This window comes from Vitis riparia, chromosome 4, assembly GCF_004353265.1.
Source record: "Vitis riparia cultivar Riparia Gloire de Montpellier isolate 1030 chromosome 4, EGFV_Vit.rip_1.0, whole genome shotgun sequence".
NCBI lineage: Eukaryota > Viridiplantae > Streptophyta > Magnoliopsida > Vitales > Vitaceae > Vitis > Vitis riparia.
The window spans coordinates 9,861,494-9,883,560 of NC_048434.1; the positions used below are offsets into that span (position 1 = coordinate 9,861,494).

Here is a 22,067-nt window from a genome sequence, read left to right on the forward strand (position 1 = left end):
ATGTTTGCCAAAGAAGAAATTATATTCACATATAAAGTTCTTAATGAAATAAAGCATGCCATTTACATTGGTCTATCAATTAAACGGGGACAAACAAAGTATGTGTACATGTTTAAAGTCTATATTTCACCTTATCTTATAAATTAAAGTCCTTTCATAAGGTTAGATATTACCTTGGAAAGTCTATATGTCAACTCAGCCAACTTCTTACTTATAATAAACTATCTTGTTACTTGGTGACTATTAAAGTCTCAGAAAATTGATCAAAATTTCTTGTTTTTTTTAGCCTTTTGAGCAAGCTTAAGTTGAAAAATGAATCATGTAATTTTCATTCTCCACCATATTGTTGAAATTTCTTGTGCATTTTGCAGTTTGTGTACAAGGCATACCATATGGGTTAATGAAGAGATTTCTTGTTCTAAATTTTGCTACTGCATGTAAAATATTTAGAACAACTTGTAGTTTAACTTTAGCTGCACATCTCATTCATGGAGGTTTATTGTTGCTTATTTTCTACCATTGGTTGGATGGAAACAAACCAAATTTCTGGAAGTAGATAGGGTTGACTTCATAGTTTCTCCCAGGACTTTCACACTTAGATTTAGGATATCATAGGATTTGTGATCTAAATTTGACATTTTCGTCAACAAATAGCATATGATTCTTCTTTAAAGGCTTCAAGGCTGGGATTTCATAGTTGATTTGAATCATATGTTTGGATTAGTAAATGGTAGGGCTTTTATTTCTAGCAACAAAGATTATAATTTATGATGATTATTTGTTGTAGTTTATATTTTGTTCTAATGTGATAGGTTGTTCACCCTATTCATGATCAAACTTTCTACCTGACTTTGCATCACAAAAGAAAGCTGAAGGAGGAGTTCGGTTAGTTTATTATTTTCTGTAGGTTATTTGCTCTTGTAAAAGATGTCTTAATTTTTTCAAGTATTATACTTTGATGCTTTATGTAGGAGTTGAACCTTGGACATTTGTACAAAAACTTGGAGAGGCAGTCTTTATACCTGCTGGATGTCCTCATCAAGTTAGGAATCTTAAGGTTTGTAAATCCATAGCATTGTGTTCTTTCACACTATTAGAGCCCAACTTGGTTTGATATATATTGTTTGCCCATTGCCTACTAGCTTAATCTTTTAGGTCAAGTTGATGGTTTAAAATGGTATCGCAGCCTTGCTTTTTGGGAGGTCAGGATTTCAAACCTAACTGCTTGTTTGTTACCCTCCCTTCCATCAGACCTGCAATTCATTAAAATGAGTTTCAAAGTTCTGTAAGGATGAGTTATCCTTGCAATAATAATTATATATTTTGGCTTGTACTTTGATTTGGTTTCCATAATAATAATATCAGTTTTCTTGTAAATTTTGGAAGGGTTTCTCATTTTTCATTGTGCTTACCAATACCAAGTTATAAAGAACTGAAAACAAAGAATTAAATCAACTTAAGCCTTAAAGAAAATTAGTTGTTAATAATTATTATTATTATTTAAAAAAAAAAAAAGAACTAACAACAAAATACTCAAATCAGGTTAAGCCTTTAAGAAAATTGGTTATTGATAATAATAATAATAATACCTAAATCAACTGAAGCCTTTAAGAAAATTAATAATAATAATAATAGTAATAGTAATAATAAATAAATAAACAAAAGAACCGAGAACAAACACAAGAATAAGTAAAAAATTGTTAGAGCTCATGATATACATTATGAACCCAAATCTTACAAGTTTAAGCCTTTAAGAAAAGAAAATTGGTTGTCTAACATACTATCAAAGCCTTGTTTGGTGGAAAGTCATGTGTTCAAACCTCATCGCATGTTCATTTACTCAATTTATTAACTCTAAAAGAGCTACTTTATTTCCCCAATTTATTAAACCCCACATGTAAGCCCAAAGGAGGCTACATGTAAGGGAGGGTGTTAGAGCTCATGATATATATTATGAACTTAAATCTTACAAGCTTAAGCCTTTAGGAAAATTGGAAAATTGGTTGTTTAACAAGAACAAACACAAAGACAGACAGACAGAAAACAAGAGGCTACAACTCAAAGTGGTAGATAATCCTACAAGAGATTCATCCTCTTCCTTCACTTGAATGTAGTTTCTCATCTACCATTTAATTAGTAACAATAACTGCATCTGGGATTTGTCTAGCCTCAACTACGGTTCATTGTGAAGGAGCCTCATGTAATCTGACTTAAAAAATGTTTGGATTAAACCTTTGTTATAATTTGGTAAACACTAGTCTGCAGACTTATGGGTCTAAAATTCAAGGTACTGTTGGTAGAATCTTTCTATGGAACAAGGCCTACAAATGGTGGCAATGGTGTCTCATCTCAATCTGCCGTCAAGAGCATTATATGAAATGGCACTCTAAAAGATAACGTGATTTAGGCATTATTGATAGCATTGTAAGCTGGAATACAGTTTTGTCTTTCATAATCCAAATAAAATACTTAAAATTGTCACCACCTCTCTCTAAATCCTGGGTTTATAAAGAATGTTCTTGTTAATTAAGCTTGCTTAAAATATTTTTAAGTGAGCTTAATTACATAGACTACTTAGCACACATATTTTTGTAACACTATTATTTAGCACAGTTAGGTATATCAATTATTTAATTGATAAATCAACACAAATGCTTAATCATCTAAGTTAAATTTAAATATGCAGGTCCAGATTACTGCATTCACTCCAGAAGTGACCACTGTTTTCTTCATTTTTCTAATTAAAATTTTACTATTATAACCCTGAACCTCTTCCCACCTGAATGAATTTATCAAAACATATTCTACAACCTGAACCATGAATTTGTTGCTCCTAGAAATTTTAGTAATTAACTTTTTGGAACTCAAGTAACTTGCTGTCTTTAAACCTCACTGACCCAATCTATATTCCATCCCTGCACACAATACCATTCTTCCAAAACATATCTTAAATTTTAAATTTCCTTAATCCTTGTCTCACTGGATCAGTGACTGTATATGGTGTTATTTAGTGCTGTCCTGCTTCAATGTTATAAATAACTAGAGTTTAAAGAATATATAATTTACATAAAGCAAGTGAATGATCCAGGTGACTGCTGGAAATACTTCTGCCTGGTATGTTGACTCTAACCAGAGTATGGGTATCTCGTCAACTTGCTTGTAGTTTATGCCTATGACATATATCCCCCCCCCCCCCCCCCCCAAAAAAAAAAAAAAGAGAAAAGGTGGGCAAAACTTTTCCTGCATGAGTTCATTATTTACTTTTGAATTTCATTTCTGCTTCCTGCTTGGGTCCATTTACTTTTGGATTTCAGTTTCTGATTTTCTTCCTCATTTCTTTCCATGTGTGTTTGCTTGTGTGATTTTGTATCTTACAGTCATGCATAAAGGTTGCTCTTGATTTTGTCTCACCTGAAAATATTCATGAGTGCGTGCGTTTGACTGAGGAATTTCGTGCTCTTCCGCATAACCACAGAGCTAAGGAGGACAAATTAGAGGTACATTATCTTATTCCTCATAGTATACCATATTTTCTTTGGTTAAATCCTTTGTGTTAATTCTTTAATTTTCTAATTTTTGTGTTGGGTTGATGACGTGGGCTATAGATGCAGCCTTAAGATTTGGCATATCTAATTACTAGGTTTTGTCAAAATTAATATATATATATAAACCATTTAGAAGCCCTTTTGACTTCTAGTGTTGGTATGGAAGCTGCAACAAGTCATAGGGGAGAATCACTACTTCCTTATTTAGCACACTTAAGGAATTTGTGATAAATATAGATACATTGTTCAGTTTTTAAATTATCTCATAGATCCAGGACTTTGTAAATAAGCTTTGTTTTTGTTTTTCTGAAAGTGATAATTCCTGAACAAATCGTGGCCACTGATGCACTTTTTTGGTTTCTAAAATATTTTATGGATCAAGAAATTTGCCTTTGGTTTTGCCTTCTTGATAGTGGTAATTCCATTTCAAGTATAAGTGCTCGTATTCGTTCATGATTCTGTCGATGAAGGCAGAATTCATGAGCTGAAACACGTGCATGGACATGCAGATGCACATATATGTGTGCACACATCCATACATATATGAATAGATTTTAATCTGCGGCATCTGCTCCATAGCATTCATTAAGTACAAAGGTAGAAATGCTATGCATACTGTATTGATTTTATTCATATACCCGGTGATGGTAGTAGTTGCTATTTTGTTGAATCAACTTTAGTATACCCCTCTGTACATCAGCTTGAGTTTACCCCCTTGTACCTGGGGTACACCCCTGTTTTATTAGGTGCTGTTTATCACTGCAATACTTATTTGCCTATCGAAAAAAAAAGGTTGTATCATCTTCTTCACCTCCTTATGGACCAATCCTGATCTTTTTTGAGGTTAAATACCTTCTGTACTTCCTTGCCTATAGAAAATACAAAAACAAATAAAACCAATTTTATTGAATGACTGAGTAGAACTGTCTTGCATTTGGTCCATTTTATTGAAAAAAGAAATAAAAGAAAGAACCTTTTGAAAAACATCAAGTAAAATGAAGAACCTAAACCATCAAAAAGTGAAAAGGAAAACAAAGTAGAAGAACATTTTGTCAAACGACAGCTTTGCTGTCCACACTTCTTTCCTTATTTTAGCCCACAATTGTTTTCTTATTTCTTCATTTATTTTTCTGTACAGTTAACATACATTATTTGATAGATTATAGTTTACATGTATAGGGCTAGAATCATGTGGGAATTTATTTGCTTTTATTTGCTTTCCATGTATAGCATCCTTGTAAAGTCTATATATAATATACAAAACTCAAGGCCAAGGTATTCGGCCATTCACACAATATTTTGACACATTTGACTGAATAATAGCAAAAATCCAAAGAAGTGAATAAATGGAAGTGCATGATGGAGTAGCAAGACCGTCAGTAGTCCATCTGAAGATCAGTGGAGATTAGATGGTCTGGATTGGTTACCTGTTTCTTGGGAAAGTGCTGCTTGGTTGGAGGGGCCTTTCTTTTTTAAGAAAGAAACTTAAGAAACTGTCTTAATTGGACAAAGCTAAGACCCAGATTCAGATGGCTTCTCTAGGTTTTGATCAGGGTTGTTGTAACTTGATAAAGAAGGATTGCATCAAAGCGTTCTCTGAGTTTCATGATTGTGGGCAAATAAGCAAAAGTACCAATGCTTCATATCTCTATTCCCCAAGAAAGGGGAATCAGAGGGTGTTTCTAATTTAGACCCATTAGCTTGGTAACTAATCTTTATAAATCATAGCTTAGTCACTGTCCAAACATATTCAAATGGTTTTACATGGGATTATTTCTCCTTTTCAGGATGCCTTTGTTGAGAGTAGAAAACTTTTGCGTGCAATTCTAATCATTGATGAATTGGTAGATGAAAAAAAGGATATAAGAAGAAGCAATTTTTATTTTTATTTTTTTTCGTAAGATTGACTTTGAGAAGGCTAATGATCATTTGAATTTGGGATTTCTGGAACATATGTTGCTTCGTAAAGATTTTCAGCTAAAGTGGAGATCCTGGGTATGAGACTTCTTATCATCTAGTTTTGCTATTTTAGTGAATGGGTGCATTAGTGAAGGCCTCTAGGGGATTGAGGCAAGGTGACCCACTGTCGCCTTTTCTCTTCACAATGGTATTGTGGAGGGTTTCTTGTGGGTAGGAGCCTTGTCAAGGTGTTTCATTTGCAGTTTGCAAATTTTCTAGAGCTTGAACAAATGACCTATGTAAAATGAAGTTTATTCTCTTAGGTTTGTGGTACTATTTTAGGTTTGAAGTTTAATCTCAAAAAGAGCACCTTTTTGTGTATCAAAGTAAATGGTGAGCAGATTGGTGGCTTAACGTCAATCTTACAATGCAAAGCCTTTGGTATCCTATGCTAGAAAAGATTGAAGTTACTATTTAGCCTCATTTTGGTAGCAAATAGTCCCTTCCTTTTTGTATCCTCTTTTTTGTTTAGCTTGTTGGTGCTCATTGTATACGACCTGTGTATTCTTATGTGCTAGTTATGCTATTTAATACATTCTCTTATTTATAAAAAGGAAAAAGTTTTCTATACCATTTTCTTTCCATATGTTTTTTCGTTCTAATTTTTATTTTTCAATTTTTTAGTAACTAAATATAATATTTTTAAATAATATATAATATGAAATTCAATAAAAATAAATTAGAGAATAAAAATTGTGACAAAATAGAAAAATCTATATGACCTACATAGTTTATGGTCAATAAAAAAACTTGATAAATTGTTGAATGAATATTCTCATATATCTCAAGGGTATTTATATTAGGTACACAAGGCTATTTTAGGATAGTCAACTATACAAAATAGTTGATAACTATAGAAAATAAATTACAACTAATTGACAACTACACAATCAGTTGCACACAGCTGTACGCATGGCTATACATCACAGCTATACATCACAGTTGTACCCACAACTGACTCTCCACCTCAAGTTGGTGCATAGATATTGCACATGCCCAACTTGGATAATGCTGCATACAATGGGCCATTAGTAACTACATGAGTCATCATATTCACTAACTGATCTGCCCCTCTTAATGGGATTATCCCATTAGATGTATGCAACTTTTACCTGACATTAACAACAAGAGCCGTCTCGTTAACAGAACCATAGGAAGGATTATGCGCTCAGAAGAGTCCAGTTGATAAAGCGGGGCCTGCTGTTGCTGCTGTCATGGCAAGAAAGCGTATGGGAAAGAAAGGACTGGACTGACAGGAGAGGGAGATTAAGAAGGTAAAACTGGAACGGATTATTCGACCTGATTGATTTGTCTGTTTTCAAGGCCAGAGAGATTATAACTGTTCTAGACTCTTGAGGAGCGCTAGGAACTGTATATATCAAAGGTCAGGGGCGGCAAAAAGGACTTGTCTGGTTGAATCATTCAAGCCAACCTTACCACAAAATCCTTTGACCGAAGCAGATAGATGAGACGACTCTTGTTGTTAATGTCAGTGCTCTACGATCAGGCTGATTGTAAATCAGGGTGCTCTATGATCAGGCTGATCTTTGATCAGAAGTGCTCTACGATCAGGGTGGTCGTAGCTAGGTGGGGAAGTCAAATCTCTTGATATAAGGATCCTTTATCATGCCAGAGTCTAGGTAATCCTTCATGTAGTTCTTGTCAAGTTCAATATGCTTAGTTTGATCATGTTGTACCGGATTATTTGCAGTCTCAATAATTGTTGTGTTATTGCAAAAGAGCACTATAGGTTTCTTAGGATAAAATCCAAGCTCGCTTAAGAGAATTCTTAGTCAAGTAAGTTTCGTAGTTTCATGATGGAGTGCATGGTATTCAACTTTTGCACTAGACAATGAGACCACATTTTGTTTCTTACTCCTCAAAGTCACCAAATTTCCTCCTACAAATGACACTTACCTTGAGGTAGACTTTCTATCCAATTTGGATTCGACAAAATCAGAGTCTATGTAACCCTCAATATCTAGATGTTTGTGTCTAGAGAACATAATACCTTTGCTTGGAGAGGGTTTCAAATAGGTCAGGATACGACTTACTGCATTCATGTGTTGGTCACTCGGATTATGCATGAATTGACTTATAACACTAATTGCATATGACAAGTTAGGTCTGCTGTGAGTTAGATTAATTTCCCCACTAGTCTCTGATATCTTTCTTTGTTCATTGGAATCTGATGAGGGTAGATGGACAAACCATAATTTATCTTAATGGGAGTATCTATAGGTTTGCTAGTGGAGTTACTAGTTTCAACCAAGAGATTTAATGTATACTTCTGTTGTGAGAGGTAGAGTCCTTGCTTGGACCGATACACTTTAATACCTAAGAAATATTTTAGAGCACCCAAGTCCTTCATTTCAAATTCTTTGGCCAGATAGCTCCAAAGGTTCTTTATTTTTTTAGAGTTACTACCTGTAACAATCATGTCATCAACATAAATAATAAGTAGAGTAATATCATCACCATCTCTCTTATGGAACAAAGTGTGATATGTCATTGCTTGTTTAAAACCCTACTCCTTCATTGAGTAGCTCAACTTACCAAACCATGCCCTTGGCGACTACTTCAATCCATACAAAGCTTTTTTTAGTTTGAATAGCTTGCCTCCTTTTGGTGTAAACCTCGGAGGGGGGTTCATGTACACCTCCTCTAATAGATCACCATGGAGAAAGACATTTTTTACATCAAACTGTGTTAATGGCTAGTCTAGATTGACCGCAAGAGAGAGTATGACTCTAATGGTGTTCATCTTGGCCACAAGGGTATGGATCTCTTAATAGTCAATTCCGTAAGTTTGGGTGTATCCCTTGGTAACCAGTCTAACTTTGTACTTGTCAATTGTCCCATCTGACTTGTACTTTACTATAAACACCCACTTATATTCCACTATCTTCTTTTCCTAAGGGAGCTTAACCATCTCCCAAGTAGAGTTCTTCTAGAGAGCCTTCATTTCTTCTATCGTAGCAAACTTCCACTTGGGATCTTTAAGGGCTTCTTGAAAATGAGTAAGAATAGACATAGAGGATAACTAAAGAGCAAAAGCAAGGTGAGTCTTAGATAGGTGATGATAAGAGACGAAATAAAAAATGGGATAGACAACATTAGAGGATGATTTTGAGAAACCCAACCTATCAGGTTCTTTATGATATGAAGAGGATATCTCCTACCTTGTTCACCATCTTGTGGATTCAAGGTAGTAGTTTCAGAAGTTAAAGGTGAACAAACATGTACCTTAGGATTAGTTTTGGAAGAGTCATCCAATGGCATGGTAGTATCATCAAGAGTATGGGAGTCTAGAAGAGGGAATGACAGTAGCATCTTTGTTCTTCTTTGTGTAACCTTGTTGAAATAATTTGGCTGGTCTTCTATCTCTTCTTTCCTTAGAGGCAAACTTAGTCGTCATAGGGTTGAGGGTATCAACAGACTCCCCCTTTCCCAAATCAATTGAATCCTCCTCTTGACCTAAAATCCATAACCTCTTCTCTTCTAACCACAACCTTTCCTCTTCCTTACTACTAATCTTCCCCTGAAGAGGAATCAAAGACACATTCCCAAAAAAATAAGACTCCCCTTCGCAAAATTGAACATCCATGGAGACATAGTATTTGCTTATAGGAGGATGGAAGCATTTATAACCCTTTTGGGAATTAAAGTAACCTAGAAAGACACATTTAAGAGAACGAGGATCAAGATTATCCCTTTGATGAGAGTGTATATGAAGATAAAACATACAACTAAAAACTTTAGGACAAAGATTTAATGCGAAATGAATGAAGTGAAATTGTGATAACATTCGCAAAGGAGTTTGATAATTAATGGCATAAGCAGGCCTTCGGTTGATGAGAAAGACAACGGTCATGATAATGTCAACCCAGAAACGTTTTGGAATAGACATAGTAAAGCATAAAGCCCAAGCCACCTCTAGAATGTGATGGTTTTTACGCTCTGCTATGTTTTTTTGTTGTGGCGTGTATGTATATGCTTGATGAAGGATTCCATTTTCTTTGAATAAATTAGAAAAGGACTAATTCACAAACTCACAACCATTGTCAGAGAGAAAAACCTTAACCTGAGAATTAAATTGTGTGACAATCATTTTAGAAAATTTAGAAATAGCATGTAAAATATCATTTTTAGACTTAAAACAAATATATCTAGCTCACCCTAGTACAATTACCAATAAAAGACACATAGTATTTATGACCCGAAACAAAAGGAGTAGAAAAAGGACCCCAAACATTGGTAAAAACACGGGTAAAAAGAATCGGACTTTTATTGAGACTTATTTTGAAAGGCACACGATGATTTTTAGCATAAATGCATTACTCACGCCTTAAACTAGAAACTGAAATATTCCGAAACAGCTTAGGAAATAAACGTTTCAAATAAGCAAAATATGGGTGACCTAATTGACAATATCATAAAAAATCTTTTCTCTATCAGATGTCTCTCTTGCTACTTGAAAAATACGATCAGATTTAGATTGTAACTCCCTTACCCTCTCCAAGTAGTAAAGACCTCCCCTCTTCTTACCAATGTCAATTCTCATCTTCGTAAGATTGTCTTAAAACACACAGTGAGTAGAATGGAAGGTTACAAAACAATTAAAATGTTTGGTAATCTTGCTAATAGAAATAAGACTCTTAGAGAGACTAAGTGGAAGTAAGACGAAGGACATGGAGAGTGTGGGGGAAGTGAGACATTCTTGGCTTCTAAATTCGACATAGGAGTCCCATTAGCAACCTGAACAGACTTAACAAGTGAAGGCATTAGAGAGTCAAATGGGGAAGAATGACTAGTCATATGATCAATGGCCCCTAAATCAATAACCCAAGTGTTAGATGCAGTAGAAATAAAGTCCAAACCAGAATTACCTTTTTGAGAAGATAATTGAGAAACCTAAGAAGCAGACGCTGGAGGAGTAGTGTTAATAAGAGCAACATGAGTTGATTTCTTGTTCTTCCTTTCAGCTTGTTTAAGCTTGTACCTCTCTAGATAACCATGCTTCTTCCAGCAAACATCTTATCGTATATTTGGTGCTATTGCAGTGAGTGCAAAAGCAAGAAGAAGAGTCAGCTTTGCGCTTCCTTTGATTCTCAATATCAGCTACACACGTCATGTCATTGGGTCTTCAATAATCAAGCTTTGCGAATATTGAGTTTAACTCATTGTAGTATTTTGCAAGAGGGTGACCACCTTGGTGTGATTGAAATGATTTCTTCATCAATTCATATACTTGAGAAGAGTCAAAGACATAAAGATAGCTTCTCTTGATTGCATCCCACACCTCCTTAGCTGTTCCACACTGCACAAACTGTGACATCAGCCGATCAGTCATGTAATTGATGAGCCAAGGCTTGACTAGAGTGTCTTCGGCCTCCCATTCATCATAGTTTGGATTATCCTCAGTAAGTGCAACCTTCCTTCCTATGATATATCCCTTCTTCTTTCTGCCAATAATATGCACTTCCAAAATTTGAGACTAAACATGATAATTAGCACCATCTAACTTCGTAGAAACTGCTGGAGAGGCGGTCTCATGAATGGTCACCATTGGATGACTTTTTGTTATTAGAAATACTCATATCTGTTTTTGTACATATGTGTTAATGAAGAGGGTGAAAAAGAATGGAAGGAGTGTCGGCTAGGTAATAATGGAAATTCTCTATTTTCGTGCTGATACCAACTTGATAAATTGCTGAATGAATATTCTCATATATCTCAATGGTATTTATACAGGGTACACAAGGCTATTTTAGGATTGCCAACTATACAAAATAATCGACAACTATACAAAATAAATCATAACTAATCAACAACTAGACAATCAATTGTATACAACTGAAACTACAACTGTACATGGCTGAACCTACAACTAACTAAAAATAATGCATTACTTAATTATTTCATCATCTTTTATTTTTATTTTTTTTCAAAATCATTTAAAGTAATATAATCGTGATTTTCAGTTTTTTTCCTTAAACCTTTAATAAAAAATTAGTTCTTATAAATAACTTAAATAGAGTTTATTTGGTATTCCAATTTTATTATATCAAATAACTAAAAACAAAAGATTTTATTTTGAAAGATATTTAATTTTAATATAAATCAAATAAAAATAGAGTTGGCTTTAAGAGATCTGCCTCTTTAGGGGGGGCCTTTTACATGGAGTGGAGGGTTGAATGGTCAATTCGGGTCAAGATTAGACCGTTCCTAATTTCGGAGGATTGGGAGAATCATTTTAGTGGGGTTTCTCAGTGTATTCTCCCAAGGCCGGTGTTTGATCACTTCCCATTTCTGTTAGATGGGGGTGGTGTGAGGAGAGGTCCAATTCCGTTTCGTTTTGAGAATATGTGGTTGAAGGAAGAGGGCTTTAAGGAGTTGCTTAGGGGCCGGTGGCAAGGTTTCAACTACAGTGGGTCTTATAGTTTTATCCTGACAGAAAAATAAAAGGCTTTAAAAATTAAGTTGAAGAATTGGAACAAGGAAGTTTTTGGTAAAGTGGGGGTGAACATGAGGGTGGCTCTGGACAAAGTGTCTTTTTGGGATGATCAGGAGCGACAGAGAGTCTTAAACAAGCAGGAGTTAGAGGCTAGAAAGAAGGCCAGGGAGGACTTCAAGAAGTGGGCGCTTATGGAGGAAATCTCGTAGAGACAGAAATAAAGAGAAACGTGGTTGAAGGAAGGCAATAAGAATACAAGATTCTTTCATAAGGTGGCAAATTCTAATAGAAGGAGGAATTGTTTGAAAAAGATTAAAGTTAATGGAATCTGGCTTTCAGAAGATCAAGAAATTCAAAGGGGTGTGGTGAGGGCCTATCAGAATTTGTTATCAGATCCTGGTGGTTGACACCTTAGTATGAACAGTCTGGAGTTTGATAGAATTGGGGAAGAGGAGGTAGCCAGGATGGAGGAGATGTTTTATGTGGAAGAGGTGTTTTTGGCCTTCTCAGAGTTGAATGGGGACAAGGCTCCTAGTCCGAATGGTTTTTCCCTTGCTTTTTGGCAGTTTTGCTGGGACTTTGTCAAAGATGAGTTAATGGGATTTTTCAAGGATTTTTTTGAGAGGGGTAAATTTGTTAGAAGTCTGAACACCACTTTCCTGGTTTTAATTCCTAAGAAAGGCGAGGCTGATGATTTATGCGACTATAGACCCATCAGTTTGGTGGGAGGTCTGTACAAGCTTCTCGCCAAGGTCCTAGCTAATAGGTTAAAAAAGGTAGTGTCTCCTACCCAAAATGCTTTTGTTGAAGGAAGGCAAATCCTTGATGTTGCGTTAATTGCTAATGAGACTATAGACTCATTGCTGAAATGGGATGAATATGGTGTGTTGTGTAAATTGGACTTAGAGAAGGCTTACAATCATATTAACTGGGATTTTCTGTTGACAATGATGCAAAAAATGGGATTTGGGGAGAAATGGGCTGGTTGGATTAGGTGGTGCATCTCCACGGATCGTCTTCGGGTTTTCTCCAGAGCACTAGGGGGTTAAGGCAAGGGGATCCCCTTTCCCCTTATTTATTTGTTTTAGGGATGGAGGCCTTAAGTTGCCTCATTAACAGAGCAGTTAGGGGGGTTTTCTTACCGGTTGCAGGATAAGGGGAAGGGGTGGTAGTGGGATCCAAGTGTCTCATCTGCTGTTTGCTGATGACACATTGGTTTTTTCTTAGGATTCCCAAGAGCAAATGGCTTTTCTAAGTTGGCTGTTAATGTGGTTTGAAGCCATTTTTGGTCTGAGCATCAATTTGAATAAAAGTGAACTTCTGCCGATGGGAAGAGTAGAGAACGTTGAGGTGTTAGCTTTTGAACTGGGCTGCAAAGTGGGATCTCTCCCTTCCACTTATTTGGGGCTCCCTTTGGGTGCTCCTCATAAGTCGGTGGCAGTGTGGGATGGTGTGGAAGAGAGGATGCGGAAGAGACTTGCCTTGTGGAAGAGGCAATTCATTTCCAAGGGGGGGAGAATCATTCTCATTCAGAGCACGTTGGTTAGCATGCCGATCTATCTCATGTCCTTGCTGCCTATGCCAAGAGTTGTTAGATTGAGGCTTGAGAAAATCCAAAGGGATTTCCTTTGGGGTGGGGGAGCGTTGGAGAAGAGCCCCATCTTGTAAAGTGGGTTGTGGTTTGTTCTCATAAAAAGAAGGGTAGTTTGGGGATTAGAAATCTTTCTATTCTCAATAGGGCCCTTTTGTGCAAATGGAGTTGGCGCTTTGTGGTTGAAAGGGAGTCCTTTTGGAAGCTTATTATTAGTAGGAAGTTTGGGGAAGAAGGTGGAGGGTGGAATTCTCGTGAGGTTAGGGAGGGCTATGGGGTGGGGTTTTGGAAGGAAATTACAAAGGAAGGTCCTCTGTTGTTTAAAAATGTTTCCTTCGCCGTGGGGATGGCAGAAGGGTGAGATTTTGGAAGGACATTTGGTGCGGAAATATTTCCCTTTGTGAGGTTTTTCCTTCTTTGTTTGCCTTAGCGGTGTCTCAAGATGCGTGGGTAGCGGATTGTTGGGATTTTGTGGGGGATGTGGGAGGTTGGATTCCCTGTTTCTCTAGACCCTTTAATGATTGGGAGGTGGAGACGGTGGAGAGGCTCCTCTTGACCCTTCAAGGAAAGAGGCTAGTTGCTGGGTTGGAGGATAGAGTGTTGTGGAAAGCTTCGAAGAATGGGATTTTTTCTATAATATCCCTTTACAATACTCTTGAATCTAGCCGTGCAGTCCCGTTTTCGTGGAGCATCATTTGGAGCCCTTGTGTGCCTACAAAGGTGGGCTTTTTTGCTTGGGAAGCTTCTTGGGGGAAGGTTCTAACCCAAGATCAACTTAAGAGGAGGGACTAGATTTTAGCAAACAGGTGCTTCTTGTGTTGTGATGAAGAGGAGACGATTAATCACATCCTTGTTCATTGCCCAAGGCGAGGGTTTTGTGGGATCTTGTGTTTTCTTTGTTTGGTGTTAATTGGGTCCTCCTGCTTACGGTTAGAGACACTCTAATAGGATGGTCCGCTTCCTTTGTGGATAAGAAGCGTGGAAAGGTTTGGCAGGCAGCTCCTCTTTGTTTATTTTGGACGGTTTGGAAAGAAAGAAACAAGATAGTTTTTGATAATGAGGTTTTGTCGATTCAAAGAATGAAAAATTCTTTTGTTTGTAATCTCTTTTCTTGGACTAAGTTTTGTTTAGATGGAGGACCCCGATCTTTAATTAATTTTGTTGATTGGTTGGGTTCTAGCTGAGGGCTGGTGAGTGTTTGCCTTTTTGTGTGTTTTTTGTCTTTTGGCTTCTCGTGTATCCCTGTATGCTTCGGGTTACTTTTTAGTTCCCTTTTTCTAATAAAGTTTTTGTGGTTTTATCTATAAAAAAGAAAAGAATTTAATTTCTTTACATGAAGGAACTAATAATAAAAAATTTGATTAAAAGAAAACACATTTTAATATAAAATTAGTTAATAATAAAATCTTTATTTTACAAAAAGATAAAGATGGAATAAAAAAGTTATAAAAAATTAAAATTCATTTGTTGTGTTTTGCCATGAGTTTAGTCAAGTCCCTTTTACCATACAAATTCAGTGGTTTTGCATGATATTTAGTCTTAAGAGGTTTAAAATTTATGAAATCAAACTCACTTATAAAGCGGGTGTCACTTATAAGTGGTTACCACTTTTATCAAACACCCCCTAAATCTTCCCTAACCATACTCCTTATATTTGTTATTTGGTGGATGAAAGAATAAGAAATTGTTTTGGGAGGATGTGCAATTGGCTAATCAAACTGATTAGTCTTAGTTCTCCTACTTGTTTTTTATTTTTGTCTTAAGGTTTTATCCATATCTTCAATACTAGACCATTCTTCTTGAATGGTCACCTAGAATTTAAACTTTGATTGTAATTTTATAGATGTGGAGATTGATGTGCTCTCCATGCTCATATTTTCCTTTCTTCTTGCGAACTTATCTTCTTCCTTCCCAAATTGTAAGGTATGGTCTTTGACCTCTTTAGGCTTATTTTCTGTTCACTCCTTCTATTGTGACTTTTCACCTATAGATCATACCATCTTTTGTTTTTCCCCAATTAATTTTGTTAGGAAAGCAAAACTCTTTCTGAAGTTAAGGCCTTTTCTTGGATAATGGAAAATGAAAAGGTTAATACTAATGACATATTGTAGTTGATGGGACCTAGTAGGCCCCTCAGTCTTGAATGATGTGTTATGTGCCTGGATTGTTGTGAGTTAGTGGATCATCTCTTCCTTCATTGCCCAATTTCCTTAATGCATCATAGATTGTTTAAGATGGTAGTTATGTTGTAGCTCCCTCTTAAGAGTTTAGTAGACATTATTATCGTTGTTTGTTGGTGTTCGGCTTCTTAAAGGCATAGTTTTGTGGCAAGTGGTTTGTTTCACTTGGGTGATCATTTGGTTTGAGAGAAACGTGAGATTTTTTAAGAATAGATGGAGTCCTGTGGAGGCTTTATGGGAGGTTGTACAATCTTCATCTTCCCTTTAGGCTTCAATTACAAATGTTTTTCATGGGGTCTTTATGATATCTTACATTAGTTAGGAGAAAAGATATTGAAAATATGGATGTAATGAGTTCCTCTTGATTGTGTGGACACGTTTTAAAACCATGGGAGCCATTGGGTCAAGAGCAGATAATATCTATATGGGAGGGGATGGGTGATTACATCAAAGCTGATTCCTTATCCTAATATGGGAGTTAATTTGTCTGGTTCTGTAAAGAGGTGTTTGCCTATCTAGTCCCACAATCCCATGAAATGTGACAAAGATGTTGTACTTGCATTGGGAGGTAATTATGATATTTGGTGGGAGTAGACACATTTTAAAGATGTGAAGCCACATAGGCCCAAATTAGACTATTAAAAGTGGAGAAAGCAATTATTACACTCTTTGAGTTTGATATTTGAGATTGGAGCCTTGTTTGTTTATTAAAGAGGAGTTTCTGTAGTGTAGGTTGAATAAAGATCTCATCCATTAGGTGCTCTCAAGCAAATTTGGACTGTTGTTTTATGGATGATTCATTTCAGCCTGGTATATGAGGTGCGATGGAGGAGTGTAAAGTGTTGAGAACCTTTTCTTAGTCTATTTTTTTGAGATGAGCTATTGTGGTGGAGATTTAGGCCTTTTGGAGGATTCTTTTGACCAGATCAATTGTGCTGCACAATGTCATAATGGAGGGGGATTCCTTATCATCACCTCTTAGGCATCAAATGCTAATTAAGGTCCTAGGAAATATGATGGTTGGCTGCATCAAATCATCGGTATTGCTAAAGAGTGGGGCTACTTAATCATTGGTATTTCTAGTTAATTGTGGGGCCTCTCAGTTAAAGTCTTTTGTTGAGGCCTTCCTTTTTTTTTCTTCTTTAATCTTCCGTTACTACTTTTTTTCTTGTTGGCTTTGGAGCTGTCCTACACTGAAAGGATTTTTGTATTTTTTACTTCTAGCTTTCCATGTTTGCTTCTATTTTATTGTTCTTTCTTTTTGTTGGCCAGATTTTGTTCTTTGGGAAAGATAATTCATTCTTCTTTATATATTCTTGTGCAATTCAATGGAATGAATTATTTATCTGTGATTAACTAGAATTAAATAATTCTTCAACAAAATGTGAATATATTTATAGTAACGATAGAATGATTGTTTGACAATTTAATGTGAAAATATTGTTATTATTATTAACTTGACTTTAATGTGGAAACAAATGGACACATAACTTTGTACTCTTGTGCAGCATGCCTTAACTAGTGCCCAGCTCAATGGGGAGCTAGCTTCTTGATTGAACAGAATTTCCCTTATTCAAGCCAGAAAATTCTTTTGTTTACTTGATTCTTGTCTTTTCACACCTAGGAAAGTCTCTTATTCCATTTTGGTGACAATAGGTTCTCCTAGCGCTACATTGGTTTTACTTGAGCTTATGTAAGTGCTAAGAAATGGAATGAAATACTGACATGAATTTAATGTGTCTGCTATAAAGTTGAGTGACTTGTCATTTTGTAGTTTCAATAAAACTAGTTGTTGAGCTCAAATTTACTAGTTGAAGTATTTAAAACCTAAGCTGGAAGTAATCCTAAATAAACTTTTTATTTTAGATAATGTGAATAGATTATTAAAGAGAATCACTAAGGAATAAGTTAGATCACAGAGTGATGTCAGTGCTATACTTTTACAACTCAAGATTCAAAGAAAGAGGATAGAAATCTGTGAAAATGCAAGATTTGAAATGAAAATCTGAAAGAGATGCAAACGAAACTATAATATTATTCACAGATGCCAATCTTTAAAAATTTTAATGGTTTCTCTCATTCTAGATATTTGAAAATATAACCAGATCCAAACCTTCAAGAAATTAAGAAAGTGAGGTAGTGTCACCCTAAGGAACTCCAAACTTAATAATCTTTACAAGATAGTGTAAGAAAACAGACCCAAAGCAACTAGTTGACCAACTGTAGGTTTGTGCTCATCATGCACCTGCATGGTATCACCTATTGCCTGGAGATAAAATAGGTTGATTGCAAGGATTTCTCCTAAATCTGTTTACTATGGAAAAAACAGTAATCTGGAAGAACTCAATACTACCCTCGTTGAGTAGAGGTTTCTGTAGCTTACTAGATGAAGAAATTTGATTGGTGGTTGCTAGTGGCATTTGCAGGTTATGACTTAAGTTCCAGATCCTTCTTCAGCTCCAACTGTTCTTCCATGCTATCAATGAGAATTGAGTTTAACAAGTCAAATCTTTTACTTGAATCTTTCCTACTTAAATTGAATGAACCTCAAGATACCTGAATTTTGCCTCCACAATGAATCTGCTGCCAAGGTTGTTGCCTGGTGGAATAGTAAAATTCATGCAAATCTGATACTGGTAATATATCTAATGGCATAGTGGATGAACTTCGTCCTCTCCTCCTGGTCTGCACAAGCTGTTTTCCATATTGCTATATTTAATTAAACTATTCATTGGTCATGATTATCAATGCAGATACTAATACCATTGTCGCTTACATGATTACACACCTCAAATGGTTCTATATGAAATTTCATTGGATTTAGATATACAGATTACGTTGGCCAGAATTATGCAATGTCAAAGACAGGTCACCAAATCTATGTGATCTAAATAGAAAAGTAATGGGCTGGGATAAAGCCATTGATTCCTGATAAAAAAAAAATGTATACTTATTCGAAAGCCAATCCAGAAACAGGGCTGGGGGAATGCAGGAAAATTGACTGAAGTAAAATGGGTGAGGATTTGTTTGGACAATAATTATTTAAATTTTGACCTGAACAGACAAAAAAGGTTAAACATATGGCATCACATTCATATAGTGGATATCATTGAAACTCACTAATGTTAAACAACTGGAGAGAAGATGGATCTTTAGATTCTTTACTAAGAGGTGGAGGTCCTCTTTCCATCATATTTCAGTTGTGGGATTTAATGGTCAGTAATTAGTAGTTGATGGTAATTTCTTAGTGCCACTTGAAACTGGGCAGAGATGGAGGCCTCTTTATATTTCTCCCATGATAATCTGGTTCGATTCTTAAGGACAAGTCATCCTTGTGGGACCATCACTCTTATGTTATATAATAGTTGCCTGGAGTAATTTGATATTTTAGATAATCCCTCAATAATTGAAATAAGTGAGAATATATTTGTATCAGGATGGACTGGGGTGAGTGACTGGGTCTTAAATTTGTTCAAAATCTGATGTGGGGCACAGGTTAAAGTACCATCTCTGCTCCTACTCCTTGGAGGTGTACCATTCCATCTGGACATGGGTTGGACAAAGTGTACCCAGTTAAGCAATCCATTTATCATCCCTACATTTGAATCAAATCTTATGGTTTAGAGTTGATGTAAGACTAACCCAATCTTGAGGTCAATAGCTCTAATTTTGACATAGTACCACTAGGGTGTGCATGTGTCTATGTGTGTCTTTGTGACACCTGTGGTTGTTTAAGACTTTTAAGTGCTTTTGCTATCTGTTTTTGATGACGGGCCCCTGATTTTTGCTCTCCACAAAACAGGTAAAGAAAATGTCTCTTCATGCGCTAAGACAAGCTGTTGATAATTTGGAGCAGTTAACAGGGTGAGCAGCAGTTTTAAGTAGGAAATATCATAATACTGTCGATCTGCTAATGCTTTATAATTGTACATGATACACTATTGTCTATGTTAATTCCTGGACCTTCATTAGCTAAAAGCTACATTACAAATTTCTTGCAAGAAAATAAACCTTGTGTACATCTTTCCAAGTATATTTCTGACAATTTGTCTAATGCATTAAAATACTCATGATTTTGCATTGAGGGAGTGTGTGTGCATCCGTGCCTAAGGACATGGTTGTATCTGTGTGTGCCTGTGCGGATTTTTGCTTGTGTTTTGGGTGGTGAGGGGGCTGGAATTTGGATGGATTGTGCCCAGCCCAATCCGAAAAAGACGCTTTGGGTTAAGAAATCTCAACCAACCTACAAGTGGGTTGATTTTGGATTAAGGTTTTGGAAACCAGAGCTTAACAGTACTATTTTATGCATGTTTTATGTTGTATGTTGAATTTTTTTTATTTAAGAAATTAACATTTATGTTAAAGGTTTAGTCTTTTGGACTTTCAATTTAAGAAATTGACATTTATCTTCAAATAGAAAAAGAAAGTTGTGGGAAGTTGATGAATTATGGGGCTCGCTGTTGATAACCAGGGCTATGGCTCGGGTGGGTTGGATTGGGTTAGACTGTTATGGTCTACAAACATTAGTGCTAATATCCTCACAAAAGTGGATGGGAAGTTGATGAAATATGGGCTTGACTGATTGTAACAAGGGTCTGTAACATGTTCCAAATCAGATTAGGGTCTGTAAGAAAATTGTGCAATATCTTATAGTTGCAAATATTAGCAACTTTTGTTGTGGTAAATATTGGGAACTTAAAGGGTATATTTATACTTTTAGTGAATCTGCTATTTGTCCCATGTAAATCTTAGATAATAACATGATCCCATAGGGTTTTCCTTTCTGGGAATTCTATTTTTATTTGGTTTACATGGCATTGGAGCCAATTCATTCTGTTCCCTCTTAAGAGGGACCTATCATGAAAATTAGCACCCAGGTGATGTCAATGTTAATGTTAGTTATACTACTACAGTGGATATCTGTATTTTCTCTATACCTTAAGACAAATCAATTTGTTGTTCCTCGTCCATTAGATCAATCGTGCATGTGTGTGCTTTTGCTAGTTAAACTGGGATTGACACCTCAATGATTTGTTGGATTCGTGTGTAAGACCATCTGCGGGCCAGTCAGGGCATTGGATCTCTGAACTGTCTCGTTTTATGGTTAGTGATAAGAGTCGTTTATATTTTCTCTAATGCATTTATGTGAAGTAAATACCCACAACCATGAATGGACACCATGGACAATATATGATGAACCTTTCAGGGCCTGATATTTTACAGCCACACTCTTTTTCTAAATAATTTTGTTCCTCGTAGGGATGAAGCTGCAGTTCCATCACCACCAGAAACTACAGAGCCACCTACAGACTCTCATCAATCATCTGAATGAAAAACATCTTCCTTGGCTTCATCTTCTTCACATTCCATCTGAATCTCAGACATCAGCTCAGGACAAGGGAAGCGTGTCTCTATCAGATCAGAACACCGGAAACTTTAACCTGTTAAACAACTCTTTTAACTCAAAATTAACCATGGTATCCAAGGACTAATGCTTTCAACTAGTTGCTGTATAAATTAGTTTGCTAGATCATGTATATGCTGTTTTCTACACATCCAATGGAAATAGTCTTGTCTTCAATTTTGTTGAATTTGAGCTGCTCCTATGTGAAGGCATCTCTATAGCAGTCTCTCTTTTTGGGTTTTGGGAGCTCCGAATGTTCTGTAATACTCTTAGTACTCTCTGAACTTGAGAGGGATGCATGAATGTAAAAATGTTAATATTTTTGACTCAAATCTCCTGTTAGTAAGTAGAATCTGATGATTCAATGAAGCCCATCATATCTCAGAAGTACCTCCAGGACCATCCGAAAGACTGCAACTAAGTCTTCCTAGATATATTAATGTATTGCTAATTTTTATTTTTATTTTTATTTTTTTACTATTTTCAAACATCAATAATATATGAACATCAAGAAAATTTCTAAAATTATTGAAAATTTGTGAAGTTCTTTTACATATGGAAATATAATTATTTTCTATTTTAAAACATGAGGTACAGTAATAACTATCAAATATATTTAGTATTGGAGGAAATTATTATTTTTGATAAAAAAAAATATAAAAAGGAATATGATAGACAATGCACTGTTCCATGTTCACAAATAACTGATTTGATAAGAACTTGCTTTTGTTTCCCAAAGTAGCAATTATTCCCAGCAATGATTTAAAAAGATGGAATTCATGTTAGGACAGGCGATGTAAGAATGCATAAGATTTTACAACAAACATATCATCTAAGAAGAATAACTTGTTTGAGAGGAGACTGTACGGACTCATGCTGCTCTAATTCCCGACTATGAGAAACATGCAAAAAGAAAAAGAATGGCCGTTTG

At 35.8% G+C, this 22,067-nt stretch overlaps 1 protein-coding gene across 1 annotated transcript in view; it reads left to right on the forward strand.

Moving 5' to 3' along the window:
* The window catches only part of LOC117913221 (lysine-specific demethylase JMJ25-like), a 76,844-nt gene extending 55,346 nt beyond the window's left edge, over nt 1-21,498 (forward strand). Inside the window, exons 11-15 of the mRNA XM_034828183.1 lie at nt 813-885; nt 972-1,057; nt 3,378-3,497; nt 19,535-19,596; nt 20,992-21,498. Coding sequence (XP_034684074.1) covers nt 813-885; nt 972-1,057; nt 3,378-3,497; nt 19,535-19,596; nt 20,992-21,064 — 414 coding nt within the window. The 3' untranslated portion in view covers nt 21,065-21,498. The remainder of the gene's footprint in view (nt 1-812; nt 886-971; nt 1,058-3,377; nt 3,498-19,534; nt 19,597-20,991) is intronic.
* The last annotated feature ends 569 nt before the right edge of the window (nt 21,499-22,067 follow it).